Source organism: Nannobrachium achirus, assembly GCF_963921795.1.
Source record: "Nannobrachium achirus genome assembly, chromosome: 5".
NCBI lineage: Eukaryota > Metazoa > Chordata > Actinopteri > Myctophiformes > Myctophidae > Nannobrachium > Nannobrachium achirus.
In genome coordinates, this window is record NC_137814.1 from 19,159,782 (window position 1) to 19,187,040 (window position 27,259).

Below are 27,259 nucleotides of genomic sequence, written 5' to 3' on the forward strand. Positions count from 1 at the left end.
ATCGACTAATCAAACAATAATCATAGTCGAGTACATTTTATACTTTGTCGCAGCACAAAAATAGCCAAAATAACTAATCTACAAGACAGTCATGTTGAGAGCTTGTAGATCTGCAATTTTTGAATTATGCCCAGTTCTAATGCCCAGTAACATCACAATATGGTCAAGCTCTTAAAGCATGTCATTCTGAGTCACTGCACAGGTCATCAAATCGATTAGTTCGATTAAATGTTGCCTTTTTGATTATGGTGGGCCATATACGTGTTATTTTTGCAAATAGGTTTCCCACGATCAATAAAAGTCAATTAACAAAAAAAAAAGAAAAAGAAATACACATCTGTGGTGTTTATCTCCACAGCAAATGTGCAGGTGAGATGTATTATCATCATAAGCCTTATTCCTGATCTCCCTTCATGTCCTGGATCTGGCTTATAAAATAGAATAAAAATTAAAAAAAATGAAAAATTATATATATTTTTTTAATTTGGTCTAGTATGTCCTAGCAGAAGCAGGCCAGCAGGGGGCATGGCTGTTCGAGAGGCCTGCTATCATCTGGATGAAAAGAACTGTGTAGGGATTCACTGCTTTGCTGAGCCTCACTCCTGTAGAAAGCTCCAGCATCACAGCGCGGATTACTTCCTTGATCACTTCAGTGTCGTCTGCCAGCTCTGACCAAGGGCAGAGCTTGACGCTGTGAGCTTGTAGATATGCTATTTCTTTAGTGAATGTGTGCCTATTTTCACCTATTTTGGTTAGGCAGATTAATACTACCTCTCGACAAACAACCATCTGTTATTGGAGTCTGTTATCCCCCCCTCCCACCCCTTCATTCCGAGGAATCGGGTTTAATAAACTCTGTGCATTACTGTACTTCTCCTTTCCAGGAGGTGGCATAAACATTTACTGTTCTGCCTCAAGTTTCCCATAGCTTAGCTTTGTTTGATTGGAAACACCTTCATGTTTTTCAGGTTCAAAATCTGCTGCTGAACCAATCAAATGAAGCGATGCTAAACTGACCGGGAAGAGGACGACGAGTCCACCACCTTCAGGGAGAGGGAACTATAGTCAGGGGTGGGCGATATGGTGATAAATATCCTTGAGACGATATAATGTCTCCACGATATTCCTTTTCAGAGATATCGTATATATTGTGATACAATGAGGGAGCCTTATAGAAAATCCTGTTGAATTGTTAGTACAGCGATTCAAAGCACAATGCAAATGCGGAGCTACATTTTGGTCTAAATCAGTAGTTCTCAAACTTGAAAATATCAAGGTCTCCCCTTAACTCTGACAGTATACAAATGAATTACGGGTCCATTTGGTTTCATTTGTATACCGTCAGAGTTGCATACTTGTATGGGTCAATTTAGACCTCTCAAAAAGGAACCCAGAGAGTCCCTGGACCCCACTTTGAGGACCACTGGTCTAAATGGTCTGTTACTCCTTTTTCTTTTAGTTTTTGTAGGTGGTTGTACTGTTCAAGTAACTTGAAAAGTAACCATAAAAACCAACATGAAAAAGGATCGCGATAAGATCGTCTATCGTGATACTGCTTGGAAACATATTGTGATATTGTATTTTTCCATATCGCCCACCCCTAACTATAGTCATGCACGGAGCCTATTCTTTATCCCCCTGATGACTACAAGACAAAAAAAAAAAAAAAAATCTTAAACAGAAACTTCGTCCGTTACATACACAATCATGGAGTTTCAATTGTCCGAAAAAAGGTGCCATTCGACGAGTGTCCAGAACCAGAAGCTACGGCCCTCGGTGTCCACTGGATACGCTGTCCTGCTCTCGGGGTGAACCGTCGTCTTCTTGACGGATGAGGACAATGTCATTATGGTGGACGTTGGAGGAAAAATACAAAATGGACATGTGTGGAGTGGGGGCTTCACGTCGAGATGTCCTGAGCTCTCTCTTCTACCGGGGCTCAGTGTCCTAACCCTGCAGGCCTCCCTCTCGGCCTCTTCAGAAAGAGAACATTGGTCGCAGAAGACGACGGGACGGGCCGGCTGACAGGAGGCGGCTGCCCCCTCTTTTTTCTGTCTCTTTCAGTCCATCCATCCTAGTCGTCCCTCGTTCCCCCCTCTCTCTCGCTCCTAGTCTCAAACCATGTAGGAGTTCTGGTTCTTCAGTTTGTCCAGCTCTTTGCTCTGCTGTCTCAGAAACAGAATTCTAGAAGGCAAAAAAATTATAATAATGGGAGGATGTTTTAATGATAATCTTTGTCTGGATTTATGTCCATTCAGCTATGTATGCAAGAAGAAATGAACTAAAACATAGCCAACACGGTCAAGTTTGCTGAGCAGAGTTGTGTGAATTAAGAGTGTGTGTGTGTGTGTGTGTGTGTGTGTGTGTGTGTGTGTGTGTGTGTTAGGGATGGGACGATATGAAAATGTCCTATCACGATTATTGTGACCAAAGAAATCGATTTACGATATTATCACCATATTTCAAAATATCCCCAACATCCTGGAGTGGAACATTTGCCAAAAAAAGATGTGTCGTGTTGCGACACGTTGTGAGCTTGTAGATCGCCTATGTTTTGGCGAAGAGATTTGGTAGAGAGTGAAAAAAAAGACAAGTACGTATATTATAAGTACGTTTTACCAATAGAGGGTTTAAGTGGTACTGGATATGCAGCTGGGCAAAAAAAAGTGAATTGATCCCAGTGCATGACGGAGGACGATATCACGATAAATTAATCTCCACAATACGATTATTGTGAGTGTTTTTTATCACAATAAACTATAATATCGCTTATCGTCCCATCCCTAGTGTGTGTGTGTGTGTGTGTGTGTGTGTGTGTGTCTCTTGTTCTTACCTCTGTTCCCTCAGCGTGGCCTGAATTTCACACACTCTGACCAGGGAGCGCAGATTCTTCAGCTCTGTGCAGATCTCAGACATGTACAGGCTGCCCATGTTGTGGAAGTCCTCGCGCAACCGTGCCGCCTGAAGGCCAAAGTTCAGTGCGAAGTTACAACCAACTGAGGACATACGCCGAGTCAAAGATGAGGACCACGTATTCACCAACCTACTTCCTAGTCAGGGACCCACAAGCCCAAAAGCTCAAGGAATAAGGTTTAACCTGTGATGTCATGCCGTACTTTTTATTTCTGTTTTATCTATTAGTTTGGTCATTAAGGTCCACAGAATGAGAGGTCTGCTCTGCCGGAAACATCGCGAAAAAAAGTTATGGCCATTTGTATATTCACTGTCCCATCTACTTCACTATACAGGAAAAGAATACAAAAATAAATGTGCTTTAAGTAGCATGTGAGGGGTCAAACTAGGGGTTCTTCATGATTCTGAATCCATTGCACACATTTGTTTTGCATGAAAAACATTCCTTGGGCTAAATTTCGGCCGCCCATAAATGTGAAAAGTGATGAGTCATCAAAGAATCATCACTTCTCACAGTTTTGGGGGCTGATAATTTTGCCCTAGGAATGTTTTTCATGCAAAACAAATGCTTGCAATGGATTCAGAATCATGAAGAACTCATAGTTTGAGCCCTCACATGCTACTTAAAGCACATTTATTTTCTTTTTTTTAAACTGTATAGTGAAGTCGATGGGACAGTGAATATACAAATGGCCATAACTTTTTTTCGAGATGTTTCCGGCAGAGCAGGCCTCTCATTCTGTGGACCTTAATGACCAAACTAATAGATAAAACAGAAATAAAAAGTACGGCATGACATCACAGGTCATCTCCCATTCTGGGTTTGTGGGTCCCTGGCTAATGAGTGCAAATGGATCACAATCGCTTGCTTGTCTTACTCAATTCGGATGGGAGGACATTTTTAACCTGGTCATAGATTTGGCCCACGAGATTAAGAGCTAGCCTAGACTGAGGCTGCCCAAAACATCCCCAGCTGTGGTGTCCCTTTAACAAAAGGCATATTACCCATTCAGAACGGATACACATTATTGTGTATCATTATTTTATGCTTATTGAAAAATAGCAGATATACAAGCTCACAGCTCGCGCTGCGAGCTTGTGGATCTGTTATTTTCGAAAAATCGTGAAAATTAAAATTTTGACCCGAGCTAGCCTAGACTTAGGCTGCCCAAAACATCCCCAGCTGTGGTGTCCCTTTAACACAAGGCATATTAATAGAGAAGAATTAGTATGTGAACATGTACCCCTCCTTGATACAAAGTAACATATCCCAGTTTCAACTGTGACTCCAACCTGGGCTGATACACTTTTTCCCTCATTATGTAAAAGAATTAGATTTTCTTTTCTTTAACACCTTGAAAATGAGTTTTCAATGCGATAAATATGAAGTATTCAATGCGATAAATATGAAGTATAAGTTAGTACCAGTGATCCAAGCTGAAACACAATCTATTGATTGATCATTAAAATAAAAATGCTCTGAAAATCCACACGGCCCGCCAACAATTGAGATCTTCAAGTGGGCGCTGACTAGGGTGGGGATTTTAACGGTCCGATTACTTAACGGTTCCACTTAACGATTCCTACAGGTGAATCCACAGAGTGGCAATCATGACTGCGGTGCCAAACGGCACCACGACACAAATGTCATATTATGACATTTTACATGACTATTAATTGTCACTCAAATAATTGCGAATAACGATTTGATTGTGTTTTCGCCTTTGACAATTACATTTCTGTTTGGCTTGTAGGCTTTGAAGTTGCACATGGTAGATGTGACACATGACTGACAACTTTATACTAGAACATTAACAGTGGAAATAGCTGATCTATAAGCTCACAACACATCGCATCACAGCGTGTTGTGAGCTCGTAGATCTGCCATTTCCATTATTTTTGAAAATGTTTGAAAATATACGAATATTTTTCAACATGGAAACGTTTATGACGATTATGTCAAATAATTGCAATAACGATTAACGATTAAGCAATATTACACGAGAGGGTGTGCATTAACACGGTTATCTGGCACGACAGCCTTGCCGCAGGAACGAGACGACAGGCGAGTTCTGTAGGCAGGGCTGTTGCTCTTAATTTTTTAATGCTACATTTAGCTACTATGTCCCTGAACGTCACATGAAAACCGCTAGCCTAGCCGCCTAGCATAGTGTGGGGAGAGAGGAGCGCTTGCTCTCTTTCGTGACCAACGCAGCTGATTTCTTTACTTGATGAGACAGTGCAGTAGTGCTCGTTATATGCACGGTTGGAGAGCCTGTTTTCCATTGAGAGCCAGACTACCTGTTGTATAATTATGTAATAATTGTGACAGGCCTAGATGGAACCGACTCCGTTCCTCCATGTTTCACAGACCCAGTTAAAGTGGGGAAAACGCTGGTCTACCTGTTTCTCTGTGTGTTCGGCGGGCCATCCTTGGACGTGTCTGATGAGGTTCTCGTCAAAGTGGGTGGCCAGGCTGGGAGTGAAGGAGCCAGGCGTGCTGGCCTGGGATTGGCTGCTGCTGGAATGGACAGGGAGCAGCCCAGCACCGCCGGCCCCAGATATGTGGTTGGATCCCGGGGACGGAATCTCCTGGCCGCTGGGGACCAGAGAACAGGCTGGAATTACCAACTCCAGGGGAGACACAACTTCTGGTTCAATGCCATTTTGTAAATCAGTATTGTGTGCACTTTGGACTTGGAAAACGTATCCTTATTTGTATCCTTATTTGGATTCAAAATACACTTATAGAATCGGGTCAAAATTCGAATTTTCAGGATTTTTCAAAAATAGCAGATCTACAAGCTCACACTGTGAGCTTGTATATCTGCTATTTTTCAATAGTTAAAGCATAAAATAATGATACACAATAATGTGTATAATGTGTCTAATGTCTTGTTTATATTATATTCTGATGATAGATAAGATACAATCTTTAACACATACCACTGGCTGTATTTTCATGGGTCTTTCTAGCATTCACCTGACAAAACTAATGTGAAAATAATCATCAGGGATTAAGAAAACACATTTTGATGACTGTTTTTGCTCTGGGAGAGCAGACAGAGTTAGGTAGAGTAATATTTTAAGATTCATACTTATTAATTTAATGAACATGGTAGGAGAGGTGGTGAGGAATTCAACCAGACAACCAACATAATAGTTTAGTTAACTAAATACTGTATACCTGTAATATAATAATAATAAAAGTTTGTTGCATTGCTACTTATTAGTGCCACCAGGAAAGTAGTGAGTAGTGAGAGTTTTGCGAATGTGCAAAAGAATTGACCTAGTTTTGTATTTTCTACTTGCATTTTCTTTCTTTTTGCCACTACAACAAAGCAATTTCCTGAGAAAGTTCTGATCCAAGTTATTCTGGTTAACAGTAAGTCAGTAAGAGTAATAATGTAGATGAAAGAAAAATGCCAAACTTTCAGAGACGCCTACAACTGTGTTAAGAATACCTTCTATGCCTGGGGTCCTCTGGACGTTTCTCTACCGAGGTCTGGGACATGAGGACTGGTTTCCCTAATGACATGTTACCCTGGAGACACAGAGAGGGGACAAGCCAAGGGAAAGGAGATGAAAGGAAGGAGAGAGGACGAGGAGGGTGAGAAAGGGATGCAAGTTCAGTGTTGTACATTTCATCCGTGATTATAATTGAAACAAAAAAGAAGTTCTCAAAGTGGATTCTAGGGACTGTGGCTTCCTTTAGGGGGTTCTAAATTGACCCTTACAAATGGAACCAAATGAATCCTAACGGGTCCATTTGGTTCGATTTGTATACTGTCAGAGTTAACCCATTTCTGGACTGTATTACAATATGTACAGTATGTAGTACAGTAGTTTTTCTGATTTCTTTTCTATGAAAGGTGGCCAAAGGTGGAAGCTATCAATTAGTTTTGGAATTTTTTTCTAACTGCTACAAAGGTTGAGTAATAAGTTTTCCAGAAAAACAGTGGGTAATTTTCAAATCAGACTTAGGCCTAAATGGGTTTTTAGGGGGAGACCTTGAAATTCAAAGGTTTAAGAATCACTGATCTATATTATTTATCGTTTTTAAATATGCATTTACTGCGGCGCTCTCACCCTGGTTTGGGAGGAAGGAATGGCTCCAGGGGGCATGCCCAGCAGGGACTTCTGGCTCATCAGGTTGGTCTGTGGGGTGCCGTTCCTGGGGGACACGTAGGGCCGTGGTGATGAGTCTGATGTCAGAGACATGGGGCTCTGACTGGACTGCTGGGCTGCTTTAGTACACACAGGAACACGCAACGGAGACAGAGCATTAGGGATGGGACGATACATCGTTATTATCGTGGAGATTTAAATATATTGTGAAATTATCCTCCATCATGGAATATGGTCAATTCACCTTTTCTTTGCCGAGCTGCATATCCGGTACCAGTTAAACCCTCTATAATTGGCCAGATAATATCGTACATGGCAATTTCTTTGGTCACAATAATTGTGACATGGAATGTTCATATAGTCCCACTCCTACAGAGCAAAGCATGGCGAAAGAAATGGAGCAATGAATTTAGTTCTGCGGCAGTGCAATCAATTGCTAAAAAAAAGTACAAGACATGAGGGTTGTTTGGCAGCTAGGAAAATAGAATGTTTTCCACTCAATACTGGTAGAATTAATGCGGGAGGAAAGAATGTTGAAAGCCAATTGGCAATTGATTATGTAGGGTGAAGAGGAGCACATGGATCAATTAAGCAGTAATAAGGGGGGAGTTCACATCAGACAAATGTATTCATCAACTACCCAATCAAAACTTATTCCCGGATGGCTTGTTTTCTTTAGTTTTTTTGTGTGCTGTGATGCAAATCGTTTCTCCTTTTACCAAGTTAAAAGGCTGATGCTTGTGGATTGAAATTGACACGATGTGACGGTAAGAACAGTTGCTAAAAATGTGTTGCGTTCCAAGACCTTACTTTCTTGAATGGTTTTATTTATGGAAATAATTCAAGTTTTTCTACATTGTATTACTGATACTTTTACTAAAGTATAAAATGTGAGGACATTTTCCACCACTGGTTACAACTGTGTCTTAACCACTTAAAACCCTAAATACTTACCTGACAGGGGTCCCCCAAAGCTCTATACTGGGTCTGCTCCTTTTCCCCCTCTACACCAAATCTCTACTAGCTCACAATGCATTGACCGACTAATCTATACAACTAAATAACTAACTAAAAGCCTTTTCCACACAAATAAATAATCTAGCCAGCAAACATGCTTTGAAAACCAAAAAAATCATTCCTATAACCTTGGTGCAGACTGAGGTGAGCTGTAGAGAAGGCTGGAGGAGTAGCGAGCCTCCTTTTTCAAACGCACTTTCAAACACTTCTCGACGCGGTCCCCCGTGTCCCGCCTCCCCGTTTCTCTTTCTCAAAAACATACAGCAAAACAAGCACTTTTGGTCCAAATAGTTGGATGGATAGATATTGCAATTTTAACGCAGTTAAGGAGTATAATATACGCAGTGGTCCTACAAGCGCTTCTCTTTGAAAAAGATGATAGATATTGCAATAGTACAATTAGAGAGCTTTTTCTGAAATATTCCTGTGAAGACAGATGAGGCTTTGTCACGCTATATAGCTTTGTCTAAAACACTAAAAAGTGACATGTAACAAAAAAAACATCAGTCTCCGTTTGTTGAAGAGAGAGACATTTTCATAAAGAGGAATTATAGAGCTTCAGCTGATAAAGTAAGTAATTAAAGAGTTCGCTTTGCGTAATGACAAATAAGCTCTCAAACTGCATTAAAATTGCAATATCTACCTATCTATCTATTATTTGTTCTTTCAAAGAGAGGCGCTTGTTGTGCTGTTTGTTTTTGAGAAATAGAAACTGGTAGGCGGGGCACCGGGGACCACGACGAGAAGTGTGTTTGAAAAGAAGAGGCCCGCGGAGGAGTAGAGGAAGGGGATGGGGTGTTAGTGGGAGTGAAGAAGAGACAGTGAGGTGAGGGGCCGTTACCTTGGTTGGAGTGCTGTGCGGCGGCTTGGGAGAGCAGAGCAGTGATGTTGAAAGCAGACGGTCCAGAATTGAAGAGCTTATGAAGCATAGACCGCAAGGATGCTTGTGTGACAGCAGCTGCCAGGACTGGATAGAGGGAAAGAGGGGAGGGGAGTTGCACACTGGTCAAAAATAATTAACGCCAACCGGAAACCGGAAATACGTTCAGGGTTAGACATAGTTTTACTGAGGTTAAGGTTAGGAATAAGGTTAGGTTTAGGCATAGTTTACTAAGTTATGTTTAGGAATACCAGGTTGAGACCGTTCCGAGGACGCCGGATTTGCGCACGGGGCGACTGTGTTTTGGTATTCCAAATACCCAGAAGTCATTTGTAGCCTCATCTGTAACTCTGAGAGTGGCACAAAATGGATGTATAAGGTTCCATTCAAATGTCTAAAGCAATGGATCCCAAAGTGGGGTCCATCAGAGTTATGGGGATCCTTGAAATAAAATAAAAGGTTTGATGTGATGCTCATATTATTATCTGCCCATGTCAGTGGGGTCCAAAACCCTAACTGACCATTCTCTGGCAAAGATAGTTTGATGATTGATTTGACATCTATGGGCCTTTAATAAAAAGGTCCATCGAAGTCAATCAATCATCAAAACATCTTAGCTAGAGAATGGTGACGGAATTGAGGTTGTGGAACCCACAATGTTTGATTACAACAGTTAAATTAAAGTAGATCGGCCATTTTCACAATTCCGTTGCTCTCGCCTTTGTACCGCAAGGTCATGGGTTCGATTCCGGGCACCGCCAACTCAGCGTATGAGTAGCACGGCTTGGCAAGTCGTGCGGCAAGTACTGGGAGCTGATGGTAGGTGTGGCGCTCCACCTCAGCAGTCCATCTCCCAGGGGTCTAGCGCATTGTAACGGGGACAGACTCCCGCGTGTTACCGGCTGATACCAACAATAAGCCACTCCCGACCTACTTGTTGCAGTAAAGGCATTAACTTTTTTGGCATCTCTTTCTTTTTTCGTCCATGACCGTCCTCACCCTCGTTGATCTTGGTCATGTCCATGCTGCCGTTGGTCATCTGCAGGGTGGCCTGCAGCGCGGGGAGGAGCTGGTGCAGGAGCGCGGGGTCCTGGAGCAGCGCCGAGGACGACGACTGGGACTGGACAGCCAAGGAGGAGGGCGCCGTGGAGGACGAGGAGGTGGAGGCGGAGGAGGTGGCGGCCGAGGAGACGCAGCCCAGAGCGCTGGACGCCGAGTTCAGGCTCTGAGAGGCCGAGGAGGAGGAGGACGTGGAGGAGGAGGAATGGCCGGAGTTGGCGGCTGCTGCAGCGGCCGACTGCTCTGCTGAGGTGCTCTCTGCAGAGAGGGGAGAACAGAAGAGTGAATGAAGTTGTGGTGGAAGGAAAGGACTAGACAACATCTTGTTCAAGGAATAGATAAACTCAGGGTGGGAGCAAAAATGGCAAAGACATTTGAATGCAGGGTGAAACATCTTAACTCATTTGCTGCTCCAGACATGAAAGGGTTAAATGTCCAGTGAATAACCATTATGTCAGTCTGGCATCTTCTATTTGTCAGCCAGAAAGTTACATAGATTGCTGAATCAGACCACGATGAGAGGACGTTTTGTGAAACACACCTTCAGTAACTGTCCTGCAGGCAAGGGCACATTAGGCAGAAGTGCATTTGAACATCCTGACCTATAGCTTGGACGACACATACTTGCTGTGGCTTTGTCCTGCAAGGCCTCTTGTCTGTAGTCCATGTCTCTTGGGAAACTGTTAGCCGCCATCTTGGTCGGGTCTTTCGGACGCTGTTCTCTGAGGAAAAGGATTACAACACCAAGATGAGAAAAAGGATTACGACACCAAGAGGAAAATCAATATGTTGGACGGGGTAACATGCAGGCTCCAGCGGAGCACCTCTTTCTGTACCCTAAGCATCTGAACAGTTGTTGGGATTGGGACATTGTGTCAATTGAACAAAAACGAATAAGTGCTTTGCGCTTTCTAATACGGCTAGTGATCACCCATTTAGGCCTGGAACAACTACACTTTTATACCTTTCAAGCCGGGAACACCTCTGCATCACATTTAGCTGTTGCTATATAAACTCCTCAAAAAAGGGTCGGAAACTTTAACACAGCGACTGCGAGGTCTCTCCATCAAGCTGTATCTACTGCACATTTTTCCTTGCCCTGTAATCTGTTTCTAACTGCGGTACTGTCTTTGTTGCTTGAATTTCCCCAGTGGGATCAATATAGGTTTGATAACTTCAACGATATTCATCATGAAAAAAAAAAAAAAAAAAAAAAAAAAAGAAAAACATTTTGAATAAAGTATAAACAACTAAATATGTCTGATACCGAACAGGAAAATCACTTGTCACCACCACAAAACATAGGGGGGCTCTTCCCTGTGTTTAACTCATTTAATGCTATTCCCGAGGAAACGGGAAAAAAACCCGCTGTACGGCCCTGCTGCGCCAGAGGAACACGAAGATTTAATATGCTTTAATAGTTATGAAACAATTAGAAGTACTGATAAGACTGGATCGGCCCCTCGGAGAACTGATTCCGGCCGCATTTCCAGTTCTCGACCGGATCAGGTTTCCGTATCCGGTCGGAGGCGGGGCCATATCGCAGCTTCCATTAGCTTTCATGTAAACAGTAGCAGATACTGCTCGGTGATGGAAATGTATTTTTTCAATGGGATTTTTTATTTATTGGAAGCTGTGATCGGGTCTACACACGCCTGGTACATGATCTAACGATACAACGTGCCCACGTTGAAAGTTAAGGAAGACTTGGCATGAGTTGAGCGATGCTTTAAATGACAGTAAATAAGTTAAGAAAAGGAAAATACCACCATTATTATACTCCTGGTTCAAAGCAGTACTAAAACGTGCCAACATAACAAATGCAGCCATTATGTTAGCAGTAGCACTGCAGCCTTTCCTTTTTAATTTGTCTCAAAAGTATTTCCAAACGACACTGTTTTCTGGTTGTTCTGCATATGGGTGAAGCCAAATCATGGTAGAGGGAGAGGGAAAGTTGGAAGCTTAATATCTGACTTTTGTCCAGGGTGCCTCATATTTGTCCCTTAATACCGTTGGCAGAGGCTCTACGCATTTGTCATATTTAGCAAGCTAACACCCACAAGCTATAACACTATAACAGCTTGTTTTCAAGCAGAACTAACAAGACTTGTCAAGTGAGAAGAGCTAAAGGCAACAAAATCAAAAAATCAAACCTCGGTTCGAAGTGGAGCGTTGAATTTGAGCAGCTGTACCCTATGTGAGTGAGTGAGTGAGTGTAAACTGTGCCTGTGAGTGAGTGGTGAGTGTGCCTGGCCTGCACAAAACAGCGCCCCTCCTTTAACTAGTGTTTTGTGTGTGGCCACTCAAGGTATTGCCCAGGCTACGGACAGGGCCAGCCAGCCACCCACCCACCCAGCCAGCCAGCCAGCCAGCCAGCCACATACCCACGGACATACCTGTTCATTGGGAGCGCTTTCACCGCTCCAAAAGTTGGATCATTCTGAAGCACTATACATTTTAAAGATGGGGTGCCATGATGATTTATTTCCCCCCATACCTATGATCAGGTATTATGATCATACTAGGATGAAGATCTTTTCCAAAAGTGTACATAAAGTGTTAAAATTATGTTTTTATGTGGCTACAGCCACACCCACGAGTTCATTAAGTATGCCTGGTTTGCAGGTGGGTGGTGACCCAGCTGAAGTTGGCCACACCCGCAGTGTTGGGTGTATAGTAAAAGGGGAGGGGATGATTTTATGATGTCATTAAATCTGTGATTTTAGATCTGGCCTTTTGACTGTTTAATGTTACAAAACTATGGCACCACCTCTTTAAGTTGATAAATGTCATCTTGTCGTCATCGTACTGAATGATCATTACCAAAGAAGGTCTTCACGCGATCACCTGACGTTATTTAATAACCGAGTGCCGATTTTATAGTCTCATCCAACAGTGGATGATTGGGCAGCTGGTGCATGTGAGAGAGAACTCTAAACAGAGCCAAGCCATTTGAGTGCAAACAAAACACTCAAGAAAGAAAGACATACAACCCCACTTGCTCCTTCAGGCAACACAGTTGTATCTTACTTGCCTGTTTGTGTCAACAGAGGGTGTTGTGTATGTACAGTATGTGTTGGGATGTCCCTGTCAATTCCTGCCCCTAGCGAACACTCGAGGCTGAGGCCGAGGGTAGCTATTATTTCCATAGCATGCATTGCACGTACGTACGCATACACACACCTACCTATACATATACGGTATAATAGAGTACCAAAGTCCTGATGTCACTCATTCATCCCCTGGGTCACGGAAGTAATTGGGTCATCTTAGAATCGTCTCATAAAACAGTGGTTCTCAACCTTTTCAGGTCGTGACTCCCAAAATAATCATATTTTAACTGGGGACGCTGTCAGTTGATGCTCCAAACCCATACGAGGTCAAGACGCCGGGATCATTTGTTTCTTATACGACACAATATCAACCACGTCTATGGGAATTCTGCACTTTACGTCAGATGTAAAATGCTCCATTACAACCAGGAATAATGTAGGTCTACCTCTCCAGCAGGTCTTTGGGTTTCTCCCACTGGGAGACTTCAGTTCTACAGTTGTAGTAGTACTTCTTCCCAGAGGAGCTGATGTGTTCTGTCCAGTCATCTGCCGGCTCTTGGCGCTGAGAAAGGACCAGACAGGAAGACATCATTTAGATTAACTCAAGGGTCTTCAACAGGGGGTCCTCAGAGTTACAACAGGGGGGCCGCCAAATCTTTGTGTGATAGGATAATCTTTTAGATTAACAACATGAACCCTCGCATCCCTATTCTGAGGAGAACTTTGGCCTAAAATAGCAGATCTACAAGCTCTCAACACCTCGCAGAGAGCTTGTAGATCGTCTATTTTCGGCAAATAGGTTGGGCGTGGAGTTAAAAAAAGAGCAGACCAAGTAACGAGTGAAAGGTCAAGTTTACAAAGTATCGACAATTTAAGTGATTAAATGTCTGAAGAAACACATTAACACGACTCCAACATCGACTGATGACAGTGGTGTCAAACAAGTCTATGAATCTACCTATGAAAACATTGAAGAGCCCTGATTTAGATGAACTACCAAGGACTCCTAAATGAATATGTAGTTGCCATATCTTTTATTTTCAAATATCCGTTGTATACAGGGTCAAACTGGTTAAACTGATTGTGATACTTTAGTAACTCATTTTACTGGGGACCCCTGGAAGGCTGGAACCCCCCGAAGGACCCCACTTTGGGAACTAGTGATTTAGAGCACAGCACAAAAGGAACGAAATGGATCCTCCCTCTAGTGTTGCCTTGTGCTTAATGCATGTGAAACTGTAGAACAGGGGTGGGCAACTTTGATGATGGCGAGGGCCACTATATATCCACCTTCACTGCAGAGGGCCACATTGCATATTGCTACGTCCTACTTTGTCATATCTCATACAAAAGAAGCAAAAGTAGCAGATCTGCAAGCTTTTGAGCTTGTAGATCGGCTATTTTTGCTTCTTTTGAATTGGAAACCTGAAATGTAACATTTTGATTTAATTTCAAACACATTTAGTTATATATTCAGTCATGTTAACATCATGAACCTAAATATAAATACATTGGACATAAAAAAAAAATACATTTTAATACTACTATATTAGTCATTAGGCTACTAATATAGACTGACGGAATTAAATGTTCATGTTGGAATTGTAACAGCTGAAGTGAATAATATATCAGTATTCCGGTATTAACCTGCGAGCCGCATTAAGTGAAGGTGAGGGCCGCATGTGGCCCCCGGGCCGCCAGTTGCCCATGTATGCTGTAGAACTAATAGTATGCCGTTAGGGGTGGGCGATACTGGAAAAAAAACATTATCACGATACTCTTCATTCTGTATCACAATACACGATATTATTAAATTAAAATTAATTAAACAATTAACATTTTTTACCTCAAAATATTTACTAGTTGGTGTGATGATGGTTCAGGTCATTAATATGGGTCCCAGAAATGTTTTATGGGTTCCCTTAAAATGTTTTTTGAGTGTTGTGAGCTTGTAGATCGGCTATTTTCAAACAATTTGGCTAAATCATTTCGGGACCTCTCTGGGGGTCTCGACCCACAGGTTGACAACAACCCATGCCTTACCATTGAAACTTGGGGGAAAACAAATTACCCTACGACCAACCAAAGTCAGGAAGTTTGTTATCATACAAGCTTTCTTTTTACAGAATTACTCCGTATTTTACAATACGGTTATCTAGCGTTTAGCTTTTCTACTAACAATAATGGCATGGTTTTATAACTAAGCCAATTATGAAATAGACGCGAAATAGACGCGACGATTTCACCGCGAGACACACGCATATCAACGGTGAAAGCATAACACAAAGCACTTTACAAATAGCAGCAAATAGCTACTTGTTTGTAGTTAATAAAAACAGAAGCATGGATTGACAAGGTGATCTAAATCACCTCATCAATACTGCCAGAACACACAGCTGTTGAGTGGAGACTCCAGCACACATAACGCAGTGAGATGGCTGATAGCGATAGCAGGACGGATAAAGTAGTTTGCGTCCTGTTTAATCCATCCATTATTAAAAATATGCTTCAAAGAATGCAGGGCAAGCTGCATCACTGCTTCAAAAAGTCCCGGACTCCCGTGAAAGTGAAACTAAATGGACCAGTGTGCCGTGCTCGCTCTGTGCTCCGGCCAGTCACTGTAGAGTGTTGGTGTAGACACTCGTAGCCTGTCAGCCCTGTCTGCGCGCTGCCCGGAGGCGGGGCCGTGAAAGCAAAGGGACAGATCCTCAAACTATATGACACGTTGAGCCGCGACACGTTGTTAGCTTGTAGATCTGTTCTTTTTGGTGAATTACACCACCGTACTATAGAAGTATAAATTAAGCAATAGAGCTGCGACTCATAGAACATGCACTCGCTGTATCCAGAGCCTTTTCTGTATGACTGTTTGTATCACAAGAGAAACGATACTCTGAAATGGCATATCGTGGCAAAGCTGTATCGTCGAGACGATAATTATCGCCATATCGCCCACCCCTATATGCTGTCATTATCCAAAGGTGCCATACAAACATATAGACAGAATGATTGACTACAGCAGAAGATGGGTGTAATGGGTGTTTTGCAGCAGCTAATGTGGATCAGCAAGACCATTCTGAGGACAATCAAATGATGTCAGTAGAAAAATCTCAATTCCATAAGTCATCCTGTAGCAAAAAACAAACAAACCACAAAACAAAATGAAAGCTATCAACTAAGCCCAGAGATAAAACATGCATGCTTGTCATTGGGGAAAGGAACCTGTGTTCCAATAGATCCAATGTAGTTATTTAGTCACAAGCACTTCCCATACATAACTGTAAGTTGTTGTTAAGTATGGGTACCTGGACTGGAGTCCCTATTTTGGGCATGTTATTATAGGCAAATGTATTATTTCCATTTCAAAAATCCCCAAAATGGCAGATTGGTTATTTCTGCTTCCTTTCCGTAACACTGTCATACGACTGAAGTATGACAATAGAATAGGGCATTCGTTTATGAAAAAAACAAAAACAAAAAAGCAAAGATGAAATACGGAGATATAAAGTTTCTTTCTGTCTGACAGGGACGATATGTTATCATCCAAACTATCCCTCAGATCTGGGGACTGCCCATAAGTCCGAAGGTTCATTAGTCCGAAGGAATTTAGTTAGGGTTACTGAGGTTAGGGTTAGAGTTAGGCATAGTATTCTTAACAAAGTCGGACTAATGAACCTTCGGACTAATGAACCTTCGGACCAATGCCATGGCACCTCAGATCTTGGTTGGACACTTAGTATTACCATTAAACCTGTGCTGTTAACTATATTCGCTTTAATTTGGCTGTAAACACAACACAGTAAGAATTTAAAATGTTGGATTAAACGTTGTTGCGTTTTTTTTCGTCAACCTCACGTTATGTCAATCACGTCTGCACACTGCCGCCCGTTTCCTATTTATTTTCCGACCACTGGGTCCCTTGCTCTCTCCATCTCTACATGCCCTGAAAAACGCATTTCGCAACGAATGAAACGCAGCAGTGTGCAACCAGCTTAAGTGACTCTGGCAGCCATCCTACCTTATTAAAAGGACCCCCCCACAACTAGGCATGACCCATCATCTGCTGATAAAGCAGGGGAAATAAATGAGGTGAACATCATCTTACCCTTTCTGTAGGTTTGCTCTGAGCAGCGTGGGAGTCAGAGCCATGGTGGGAGGAGGTGGTGTTGTGACTGTTCTCATGGGGAGAACCGTTGGTCCCTGCAAGAGAACCAGTGGACAAACGCTACGTTAGGACCCAGAGAGGAGGAAGGTACTCACAGACCACCTGTGCCAGCTGTGCGTCCACTGAATGAGAAAGCCTTCATTTCCTTTGCCTTATTATACTGTGCATTCAGTGAGCAAACAGTAAAAATGTATGCGCAATTGTTGTGGCTGGTACATTGTAACTCACTAGAGGGTCGCGGCCCTTCGGGCCGCTCACATCTAGTTAAAAAATAAAAAAAAAACAAATAAATAAATAATAAAAAATAAAAAAAAGTAAAAAAATAAAAATAAAAAGTTAAAAAAAAAAAACGTTAAAAAATAAAACAAAAAATTGGGGGGGGGGAACTATTGTGGCGGAACTATTGTGCCGCAGCGCACGTTTCCGGTCGGACATATTTGACCGGCGGACTATTTTATACAGAGGCAAAATATGAGGGTAATAACGAATACAACTGTATACAGAGGTTTGGAAACGACATCTTGCAAAGGTGACATGGTTGTTTGAATTTTTAAGCTATATTTAGTACATATGTAGTACATCTTGGCCAAGTGGTTTGGTATTTAAGTTAGCGATACATGACCCGGAAGTAGATCACTTACTCTTTTGTAATATAAAGATGTTTAGAAGTGTACTGTAAATCTTCGCTCAAAAGGTTCATTACCCTTGCACAGGGTTCCCACACATTTTTACCAATTTATTTCCAAAACTTTTCCAGAATATTTTACCCAATTTCCAGGACTATATAACAATAATTCAGCTCAATAACGAGTCACTTACTCCTATGTGCAATGCCCAAAGACAGGTAGTGTATTGCCAGTGGTTCTCAACCTTTTCAGGCCGTGACCCCCAAAATCATATTTGAACTGGGGACCCCGGCACCCTGACGAGCACTAAGAGTTGAGGAATTTTGTATAACAGTTTTATTATGAAAATAGCCGATCTACATGCTCACAAGGCCGCATTTTTTCCAGGACCTTCCAAAACCTTTCCAGTACTGGAAAAATATTTTTCTAATTTCAAAATATTTCCAGGAATTTCATGACCGTGGGAACCCTGCTTGCAACAATCATCCACAGCTGCAAATGGCTGACCCTAAGGGTTGACCACTGTGGTCCGCATCAGCAAAAAGAACAACAAGACGGATACCAACTACAACTGCACTTGTGCGTCAGCAGAGTGCGCAAGTAGGGCTGTAATCTAGCCCTGTTTTAGGGATTCGAACTTCGGGGGGATTTTCCGAACGGACCATCGAACCTTCGATGGTTCGTTCGGTTCATCTAACCATCGAACGTACTGTACCTTTAACCAGCTAAAACAGTGTAGGAAATGTTTTAAATGCGCTGTTTTAACCATTGAAAACGCGTGGATGCGTGGCCGCATTAACACGTAGGCTAACACTTGGAAAATCCAACCCAATCGGAGAAAATGTTGCGCAGTTTGTTGACGAACAGGCTCAATGTATAGCGGAGTTGCACGGATGATGATTTGACTTGGTGACTGCGTCGGAGCGCGTCGCGTTCGGGCTTAACTGGTCTCGATGTAACAACCCCAGAAATCGCATTATAGATCCTTTAGGGGGTTGCAATGAAATCCATCTTTGCTCATGCTTAGGAGAAAGGCTGTTTAATCTTTGGGTGCGTGGATGGGTGTTCACTGTTCAGAGCACACACAAGTCTCTCTGCCCAGCTCAGAGTGCTGCCTCTCACTCTACTGTCTGTCATCAAGCGTGTGTTAGCGAGGCTGGTTCGCGGCCCCAAACAGGAGCGTAATTGGAGCGGAGGACGGTCCTTGATCGCTCCAAGCTGTTCTGGTGCATTTTATAACTACTTAACGTCACCATTAACTGTTAGTGTTTACCGGTAGGCCTAACTTATTTCGTATTTGGCCATCTCTACTACTGTGGTATTCTGAATAGGCCTATCACATTCTGATAATTATTTTTCATGTAAAAAAAAAAGAAAAAAAAAAAACCTGAACCCATTCATTTCAAACTTCGATTGCCAACGTAACGAACGAACGTTCGAATCCCCGAAGGTTCGCTTGCAGCCCTATGCGCAAGTACTGCATTCGGTGCTGTCTGTTTCCGGCTGTCTGTCTTCGGCAGACAGTACAAAGGCAGGGCCTTTAGCCAATGCCAACAAGTGCGACCCGATATAGATAACAAGGCGCAAGTTGGCACCTCGATAGAGAGCCAACGTGCCCACTCACATACATAGACAGAACCGAACTGAAAAATAAGTAAATAATGTGTACGCAGTTTGTGAACAAATCTGCGCTGTAGGCTGGCAAATAGAAATAAACGCTCATTCATAGCAACGCTATGCCTTTGTGTCAGACATGCAAGAGGAAGTATCCAATCCATGTGGGCCATATTAAGGCCTGAATAATACATGATACTGAGGACTTCCTTAAATGGGGTTCCAGAGGTTACTTTGGGTCAACGGGCTGACAAAATAAACAAGAGCAGTCATGTCTCACAGGGCATTCAATTTACAAATCAAACAATGCAGCTTGAAACTAATAAAAGAGAGCTCTCCATCAATGTGCTTAATGGTGCCTTCTGACAAGCTCCAGGTGTTCAGTGTCCCCCTACAGTACATTCAACCACAATGGCCCAATGGGGCCAACTCTGCTAGATAATCCACCTGTCTCGCAAACAGAAAAATAAGTATGATATAAACCTTTATGTCTGACATCTGTCTGACTGACAATACCAACCAAGAACAATTTCAGAATGGCAATTATCTGCCTGTGATGCCCACACATCAATGGCTGAAGGGAAAGAACAGTTAACACCCAACAACAGTCTACATACGTTTGAAATAAACTGACGAGAAACCTGCAATGCAGAAGTTATATCATACTGCTAAAGCAGCACTGCAAAGTCCTGTATAATCACACATGATCAGACAAGAGAAGAAAACACTTCATAGGGTGGGAAAGGTCATTTAGTGACACCTGCAAGCTTAATCCGTTTCAATAAAACGGTAGCTGCAGACACAAGAGCCACACTTTTTCAGAATTAATTTCTAAATGACAATTCCCAATACACTAGCGTGATATAAAACAATAACGTGTCCTGTTTACATGCTACACTTAGTAACCATACAGAAAGCCTGTTCATGAAAAGTAAATTGTCCATTATAAAAATGATAGGCAAAATTTGCGCTTCTGCTAGTTGTAACATTGTTGTTCCTCATAATAGTCAATATTTAATGAAGACCAAATGCTCTTGCCCATCGGGCAAACTGAAAGCAAACTCCAATTGCCCCAACGTTTAATTTTAGTGCCATGGGCAGTCGGGCAACCCCTGGTGGGTATTCCTGAAGGAGATGGACCTGTGTTCAGTCCATAACACATTGCTGTTGTATTGCTGTGATCCCTACTGTAGCACTAGCAACAGTTATCATCAGGATATATATTAACATTAGCCCGGCATTTATTAAATGGGAGGTGAGCCCTTTCCAATTTCCAAATGGAACAGTTTATTCTGATCCAGGTGGTTATGTGAAGCATTTTTATTCTGATTGCGTATAATCATTATGCTCATTAGTGGAATAAAAAGCTCTATATAACTATAGACACATTAGATTACCGATTATAATTCCTGAGACCCCAATGTACAATTTATGCAATAGGATAGCTAGGCTACACTAAAATAATGAAGGGTCCTTCTAAGCACAACCAATTAAGTCGGTTAGTAGTTGCCAATTAACTAACAATAGTATAATTAAAACATAGATGTATGCAATGCATAGAAAATACAGCTGCACAATGTATTGTATTCTTATCATCATTGCACCAATGATCAAAATATAACTGCAATATAAAAAAAATGATAAGATTGATGAAGAACAGAACATTAAAAAAAAAAATGATGTCCAAAAGTTCTACAGGATACAAAGGTACTTCAAACAATTGGACAATCCTAGCTTCTAACCTTGTGTCAGCATTTTGGGGAAGGCCAACAACTCTGTTCCAGCACGACTGTGCAGCTATGCACAAAGCAAGGACCAAGGTGACAGTTTCCTGTGTTTGGTGTTTAAAGTGTGGCCTGCACAGAGCCCTGACATCAACCCCACTGAACACCTTTGGGGTAAACTGGAACACTGATTGAGAGCCACTGGCCCCTGGGCATCATTATTGTCCAAAATGTTACCACACGTGGGAAGGGGAAATTCAATATTAACACATTGGTGGCTGTTGATTAAACAATGGTTTAATAGCAAAGTGCCAGGGTTTAATGTTTTTCCCTTATTTCGGAGGATCTGAGTAAACGTAATCCGAGTATTTCCGTTTTTTCGTCACAATCTTGGGGGAGAAGACGACAGCCAGCCCGACGGCCTCCCCTAAGCAACAAGAAATCTTGTGAAATAAAATGTCGTCAACCAATCATCAAGGATGATCATACACGAAAGTCACAATCTTATTTTCTTTCACCCAGAACAGAAAAATGACAATCACGGCCTTCAGTGCTTTTGTAACGGCCGTTAGAGAAGGGCTTGTTTTAAACATGAACGTGCTCTGGAGTTAGATTACAAGATGAATCCACTTTAGTTAATCTCATAATATTGGCCTGTATGGAAAATTTCCTGATTGAGCTACCCTACCAGTCAAAGGTTTGGACACAGCTCTCATTCAATGTGTGAGAGAAGCTGTGTCCAAACTTTTGACTGGTAGGGTATCTCCCGTTGCATTGTGGGAATTTGAGTTTCTCTCTTCAGCCGCCCCAGACAGCAAGCTGCGGTCAAATATAAAACCTTATCAGAGTCGTCAAACTCTCCAATGGCACATGGCACATCAGAGTCACTCGCCAACCTCGTCGGCGGCATCCAGTGAGTTTAAATGGCTGGTTTTGGAATGGGATGTCCAACAAGATCATATTAGGTGTGATGGCTGGGAGTCTACATACTTTTGGCCAGTGTACTTTCACGTTGGGCCTTGCACAGAGTGCATGTCAGTTGCCAGTTCGTTTTTCATTGTTTACCAATGATGTAAACATGTGCCAGATGAACGTTTGCTTCTTTAAACGTGTGCTACTGCCCGCAGCCTGCTGGTGCTTCGTCTGACAGAATGCATCCAGTTGGTCTGTTTTGGGGTACTGCTCGTAAACACAGATAATAGGGGCAAGACAGTGTCCAACATTCTGTGAAAATGGGACTCGTCTGACAACAGAATCAGAAAGACGTGTCAATGACAACACCTGTAATGTGCGATACATTATTGAGAAACAAAATAAGAATGTTGGTGTTTTTAACACTACTGGCAATGGGAGAGAACAGCCTTATCAACACCTACCAAGCAGACACATATGGAAAGTATACACTTATCCTCTATTATTTTTCTTATCGCATCTTAAAATCGCCATCACAATATCCATCAAGTTTACATCTTCTCCACATCTTGCAGCCTTAATTGGCAATGACCCTCGCCTCCCAAAATACAGACCACCGGGATTTGTGATGACAGCACACATGATGAAGCAGATGAACACAGTTTAGTTCAAAAGTGAACTTAAAAAAGTATTGACTATATTTTTTTAAAGAAAGGGGCATCATATGCAGCAACTATAGACTAAAACTAAAGATGAATAATCAGGCTTTATTAGAATTGGCTCTGACCGAAGTTGTCCTTTATAAACAAGTTTATAAAAAGGTTCACAACGCACAGTCTCACAATATTAGTTTGCATGCAGGGGTCATGGCCACGCTGGCTTGTGGTGGACATTTTTGCCAAGAGCTACAGTAGCCCTAAATGACCATTACATGTCTGTAACTCCTAGAGCAGGGTTCCCCAATATGCGGGGGGCTACTGTCAGGCCCCCACCGACACCAGTAATAATGGTGGTATAAGAGCAGCAACAACACTAGTATATCGTCGTTGTCGGGTGGAAACCTTGTATCTCCAAATGTGTACGTTCATCGCAAGTAAAGCCCTGCTTCATCATACAAGGCCGTCGCACAAAAGTTGTGAAAACAGCAGATCTACAAGCGCCTCGGCTGTTTTCACTAGTTTAATGCAAAACGAACATACAAGATTTTCACACGACAAAGACGATATCTGAACTGTCGCTGGAGTAGCGGGAACGCCACCATCGCCCCCTGCAAATGTTGAGGCCCTCGGCTTGGTACCCTAGACATAATTTGGCCCTTGGGGGAAACTAATTGGGGAACCCTGTCCTAGAGTGTAAAAATAGAACCCTTTGTACACCAGAGTACACCATTTGCACAATCAAGTTATGGGGGTCCTTGAAAATAAAACATTTGAGAACCACAGCTGTCCTAGTAGACTCCTAATTTGCCATACATAGGGGCCTTTTCCACCGGAAAGAACCCGAACGGGTTCTTTCTCCCACCTATGGGATGGCAACTTTCTTGGAACCTTGGTTCGTTCTTGCGAACCGGCCGTGAACCAACTTTAACGGTTCTGAACCAACTCGGTTCTCGGTGAAAAAGCTCACCTCTGGTTCATCCCATAGAGAAAGAACCCGAAGGGGTTCTTTGCCAGTGGAAAAGGACCCATAGGGGCCTTTTCCACCAAAAGAACCTTGGTTCCAGAACCAGTGCCGGTTCAACTTTCTTGGAACCTTGGTTCGCTCTTGCGAACCGGCTTGCGTTTCCACCAGATTGAACCATGATTGAACCAGAGGAACCAAGGATTTTGTGGTTCCCATTCGGAACCAACTTTTACGGTTCGGAACCAACTCCGGTTCTCGGTGGAAAAGCACACCTCTGGTTCATCCCATAGGTGGGAGAAAGAACCAGAACCGGTTCTTTGCCGGTGGAAAAGGCCCCATAGTGTCATAGTAGATAGACCCCTGTTCAGGGTTCCCACATATCTTTACCGATTCATTTCCAAAACTTTAACCCGATTTCCAGGTCTATATAACAATAATTCAGCTCAATAACGAGTCGCTTACTCCTATGAGCAATGCCCAAAGACAGGTAGTGTATGGCAGTGGTTCTCAACCTTTTCTGGCCGTGACCCACGAAATAATCATATTTGAACTGGGGACCCGGGCACCCTGACAAGCACTTAAAGAGTAGAGGAATTTTGTACAACATGGTTTTATTGTGAAAATAGCCGATCTACATGCTTGTTGTGAGCATGTAGATCTTCTATTTTCACAATTTTTGTCTCTAATATTTGACCATTTGGCCAATGTTTACAGTATTTTCTGGACTATAAGGCGCACCTGACTATAAGGCGCACTGTCAATGAATGGTCTATTTTCAAACTGTTTTCATATATAAGGCGCACCTGACTATAAGGCGCACATAATAGACGCTACCGTTGCGTTATGCATCAAACAGATGGAGCTGTGCTAAAGGGAATGTCAATGTCAATGAATGATCCATAAGGCGCACTGGACTATAAGGCGCACTGTAGTTTTTTGAGAAAATTAAAGGCTTTTAAGTGCGCCTTATAGTCCGGAAAATACGGTAATTTGTCATTTCAGAGGCATTAACAAAATCAATAACCAAAGACAATGCATAGCTATTTTCCAGGACCTTCCAGGACCCTTGATCAATTCCAAAACTTTTCCAGTACTGGAAAAATATTTTTCTAATTTCAAAATATTTCCAGGAATTTCATGACCGTGGGAACCCTGCCTGTTTACATGTGATAAGTCTCCACTACTGGCTCAGTGCATACCATCTTTTCCTCTGAGAGTGTGGGCCGGTTTGGCCTTGCTGTGCCCCATGCTGTCTCCATGCCGGCTGACAGGACTCTCCTCGGAGCGCCGCAGCATCTTGTAAGGTGGAGCGGGGTCCGAGGACCCATCGCGCACCTTGTCGTGGCGGTGAAGGCTGCTCGACTGGCTTTTTGGTTGAGACTTATGGGTCTGGATTGGAGTACATAATAAAGCATGGCACATAATGCATGGTGGATGGATCACTGTCAAATATTGAGCTAGACCAGTAGTTCTCAAAATGTCACAGTCTCCACTTAACTCTGATAGTATACAAATGAAACCAAATGGACCCTTAAAGGGTCCATTTGGTTTCAGTCTCCCTGGGCCTGGACCCACTTTGAGGACCACTGAGCTAGACACAAGAAACAAGTGGTTGTTTGCAGTTACCACAGGCTAATGACACTTCTTATAAATGCATGCAGAGATTAATGTTATGGTTTAAGTGTCCTGTCATATGCCTTGATCCATATGACTTATAAAAAGCCATAGTGCTGGAATTTAGTGTGTTTTTTTATAGTACTTTCAAAAGGCTGCAGAGCTTAGACAAGTATATAAACTAAATGTGTGTTATGAAAATAAGATTTAAGATGTGTAATTTGTGGTTGTAAAATGATCTGGCATTGCGATGTTTACTAGCCCCATCATAATAACCGAAATGTCACCCTCTTCTTACCCAAACACAACTTACCTGATAGGATTGCGAATCCCTTCGGTCGTTGCACCTAGAAAGAGACAAAAAAAACAGTTCCGTCATCCACGGATAATATTAATATGTTATTTTTAAGTTACTTTAGCATCATGCTAGCTAGTAGACTGAGATAAGCAGCGATGCTAACCAATCGTCGTCTAGCAGTAATCATCTACTGCTGCTACTCTATCGATCAACCGGCTTCACACTACGGTAGCCGGCTCTCGATCTGTATCACAGATGCCCACTTGTCTGTAACTTAGTATTGTGTTTATTATCATGTCAATGTCCAATTAGATTGGGATCAGCGGCTGGATTATAACGAGAACTAGCCCAGCTGGCTAACTTCAGGTCGGGGGTTGGTGGTGGTGGGGGAGGATCATTTTGTTCCAGGAAATAACCGGGGCCCATCATGTATAGCTAACTTTTAGCTATAGCGATGATGCGTTGGTTAGTTAGCACCCGGCTAGCGACAATAGTTAAGAGACCACAACAACAACACGCATAACGTCGTAGTTCTTTTGTTGGTGGTAGTTTGTTTCTTTTTGCACGTCATTTACCCATCGCTGGCTCTGGTTGGTTTCCTTGCATGCATCACCATCAAGGCCGTGTTGATGTGTGTGTATGTGTGCGTTGAGGCCTGTCTGCTGTCACCGCTTCTCCTCTCTCTCTCTCTCTCCTGTTGTTCACCTGATCACAGCTCGACCAGACAGATCACCTGCTCAACTAAAACAACAGGCGGCAACGGGGGGTGATAGCGAACGTTCTATGCATCGCACGACGGGTGGTCCGCGGGCTGAATGCCACCCTGCGTGCGTCTAATAATAGCATGTGAAAGAAGAGCAAACTGCGCTACTGCTGTGATGATGATGATGGGCGCTCTCTGCTGCTCCTCTGCCGAGGTTCCTGCACGACTCCATGCCATAGTCTGAAGGGACGGTCCCGTCGTGATTGGCTGTAAATGACTGTTAGTGACTTGACATTTGTTTATATATATTTATTTTTTAGGTATTTTTAAGATTTCTGTTTTCTTTTTTACATACTACATTTGACTACTTTATTACAAGGCTCTTTTTCGTAGCCTATTTTTTTTTCTAGCTGCTCGTTATTAAACGTTTATTTTGAAGTTATTCTTTCACACTTACTTTAATTGGCAAAGAAAAAAGTCAAATGTCCAAGAAAATCCATGTTCATCGTCTATTTCACGAGTGATATGATGAATGAGATGGCATTATTATAGTTGCAATGTGTCCAGATCCACGCCTCTAGAGTTAAAAGGTAAAATTATATATTTTGACAATGTTCCCTGACAACTAACTAGCCAATCACAGCATGACCGTCCCTCCAGACGATGGGATCCCCACTTCCAGGGACAGCGACGTAGCAGATTGCACTGAGGACCCCGCCCCCACCTTCACAACTACGCTCCACTTCCGGGATCCACCCATCTGATGGGTGTTGATAGATTTACTCACTGATGTTTTGTTTATGAACCATTTGACATTCCTTTAGGTCTGTTCTTGCTCTTATCCAGAGAGTAAACAGAACTAGAAAGGTGCAATTCTGGGGAATTGCAAGTGTGGTTGCACTGACACGAGTCGCGAGGAATCCACTGGGA

At 42.6% G+C, this 27,259-nt stretch overlaps 1 protein-coding gene across 2 annotated transcripts; it reads right to left on the reverse strand.

Annotated features, from left to right (window-relative positions):
- Positions 1–837: 837 nt before the first annotated feature.
- Positions 838–26,506, reverse strand: LOC308284675 (WW domain-containing adapter protein with coiled-coil-like). Of its 2 annotated transcripts, none has more exons than XM_080725377.1 (13): positions 26,202–26,506; positions 25,642–25,675; positions 24,914–25,103; positions 17,156–17,250; positions 13,497–13,612; positions 10,622–10,719; positions 9,938–10,255; positions 8,900–9,025; positions 7,003–7,157; positions 6,378–6,457; positions 5,317–5,512; positions 2,834–2,961; positions 838–2,184 (listed from the first exon to the last, which is right to left on the reverse strand). In XM_080725377.1, exons 1-13 carry the CDS (start codon positions 26,240–26,242, stop codon positions 2,115–2,117), a joined length of 1,647 nt encoding a protein of 548 aa, XP_080581503.1. In that variant the 5' UTR covers positions 26,243–26,506; the 3' UTR covers positions 838–2,114. The 2 variants fall into 2 exon arrangements, with proteins under 2 accessions (XP_080581503.1, XP_080581502.1); XM_080725376.1 differs by having other exon boundaries at positions 7,003–7,160.
- Between the last annotated feature and the right edge of the window lie 753 nt (positions 26,507–27,259).

Bases quoted from the DNA above. Each gene is read 5' to 3' on its own strand.
- LOC308284675 (XM_080725376.1), bottom strand. From the start codon at position 26,242: ATGGTGATGCATGCAAGGAAACCAACCAGAGCCAGCGATGG. The intron at 25,676-26,201 runs GTAAATGACGTG...GTCTCTTTCTAG, and splicing joins CCAACCAGAGCCAGCGATGG to GTGCAACGACCGAAGGGATT. The intron at 9,026-9,937 runs GTGAGGACGGTC...CCCTCTATCCAG, and splicing joins CATGACCAAGATCAACGAGG to TCCTGGCAGCTGCTGTCACA.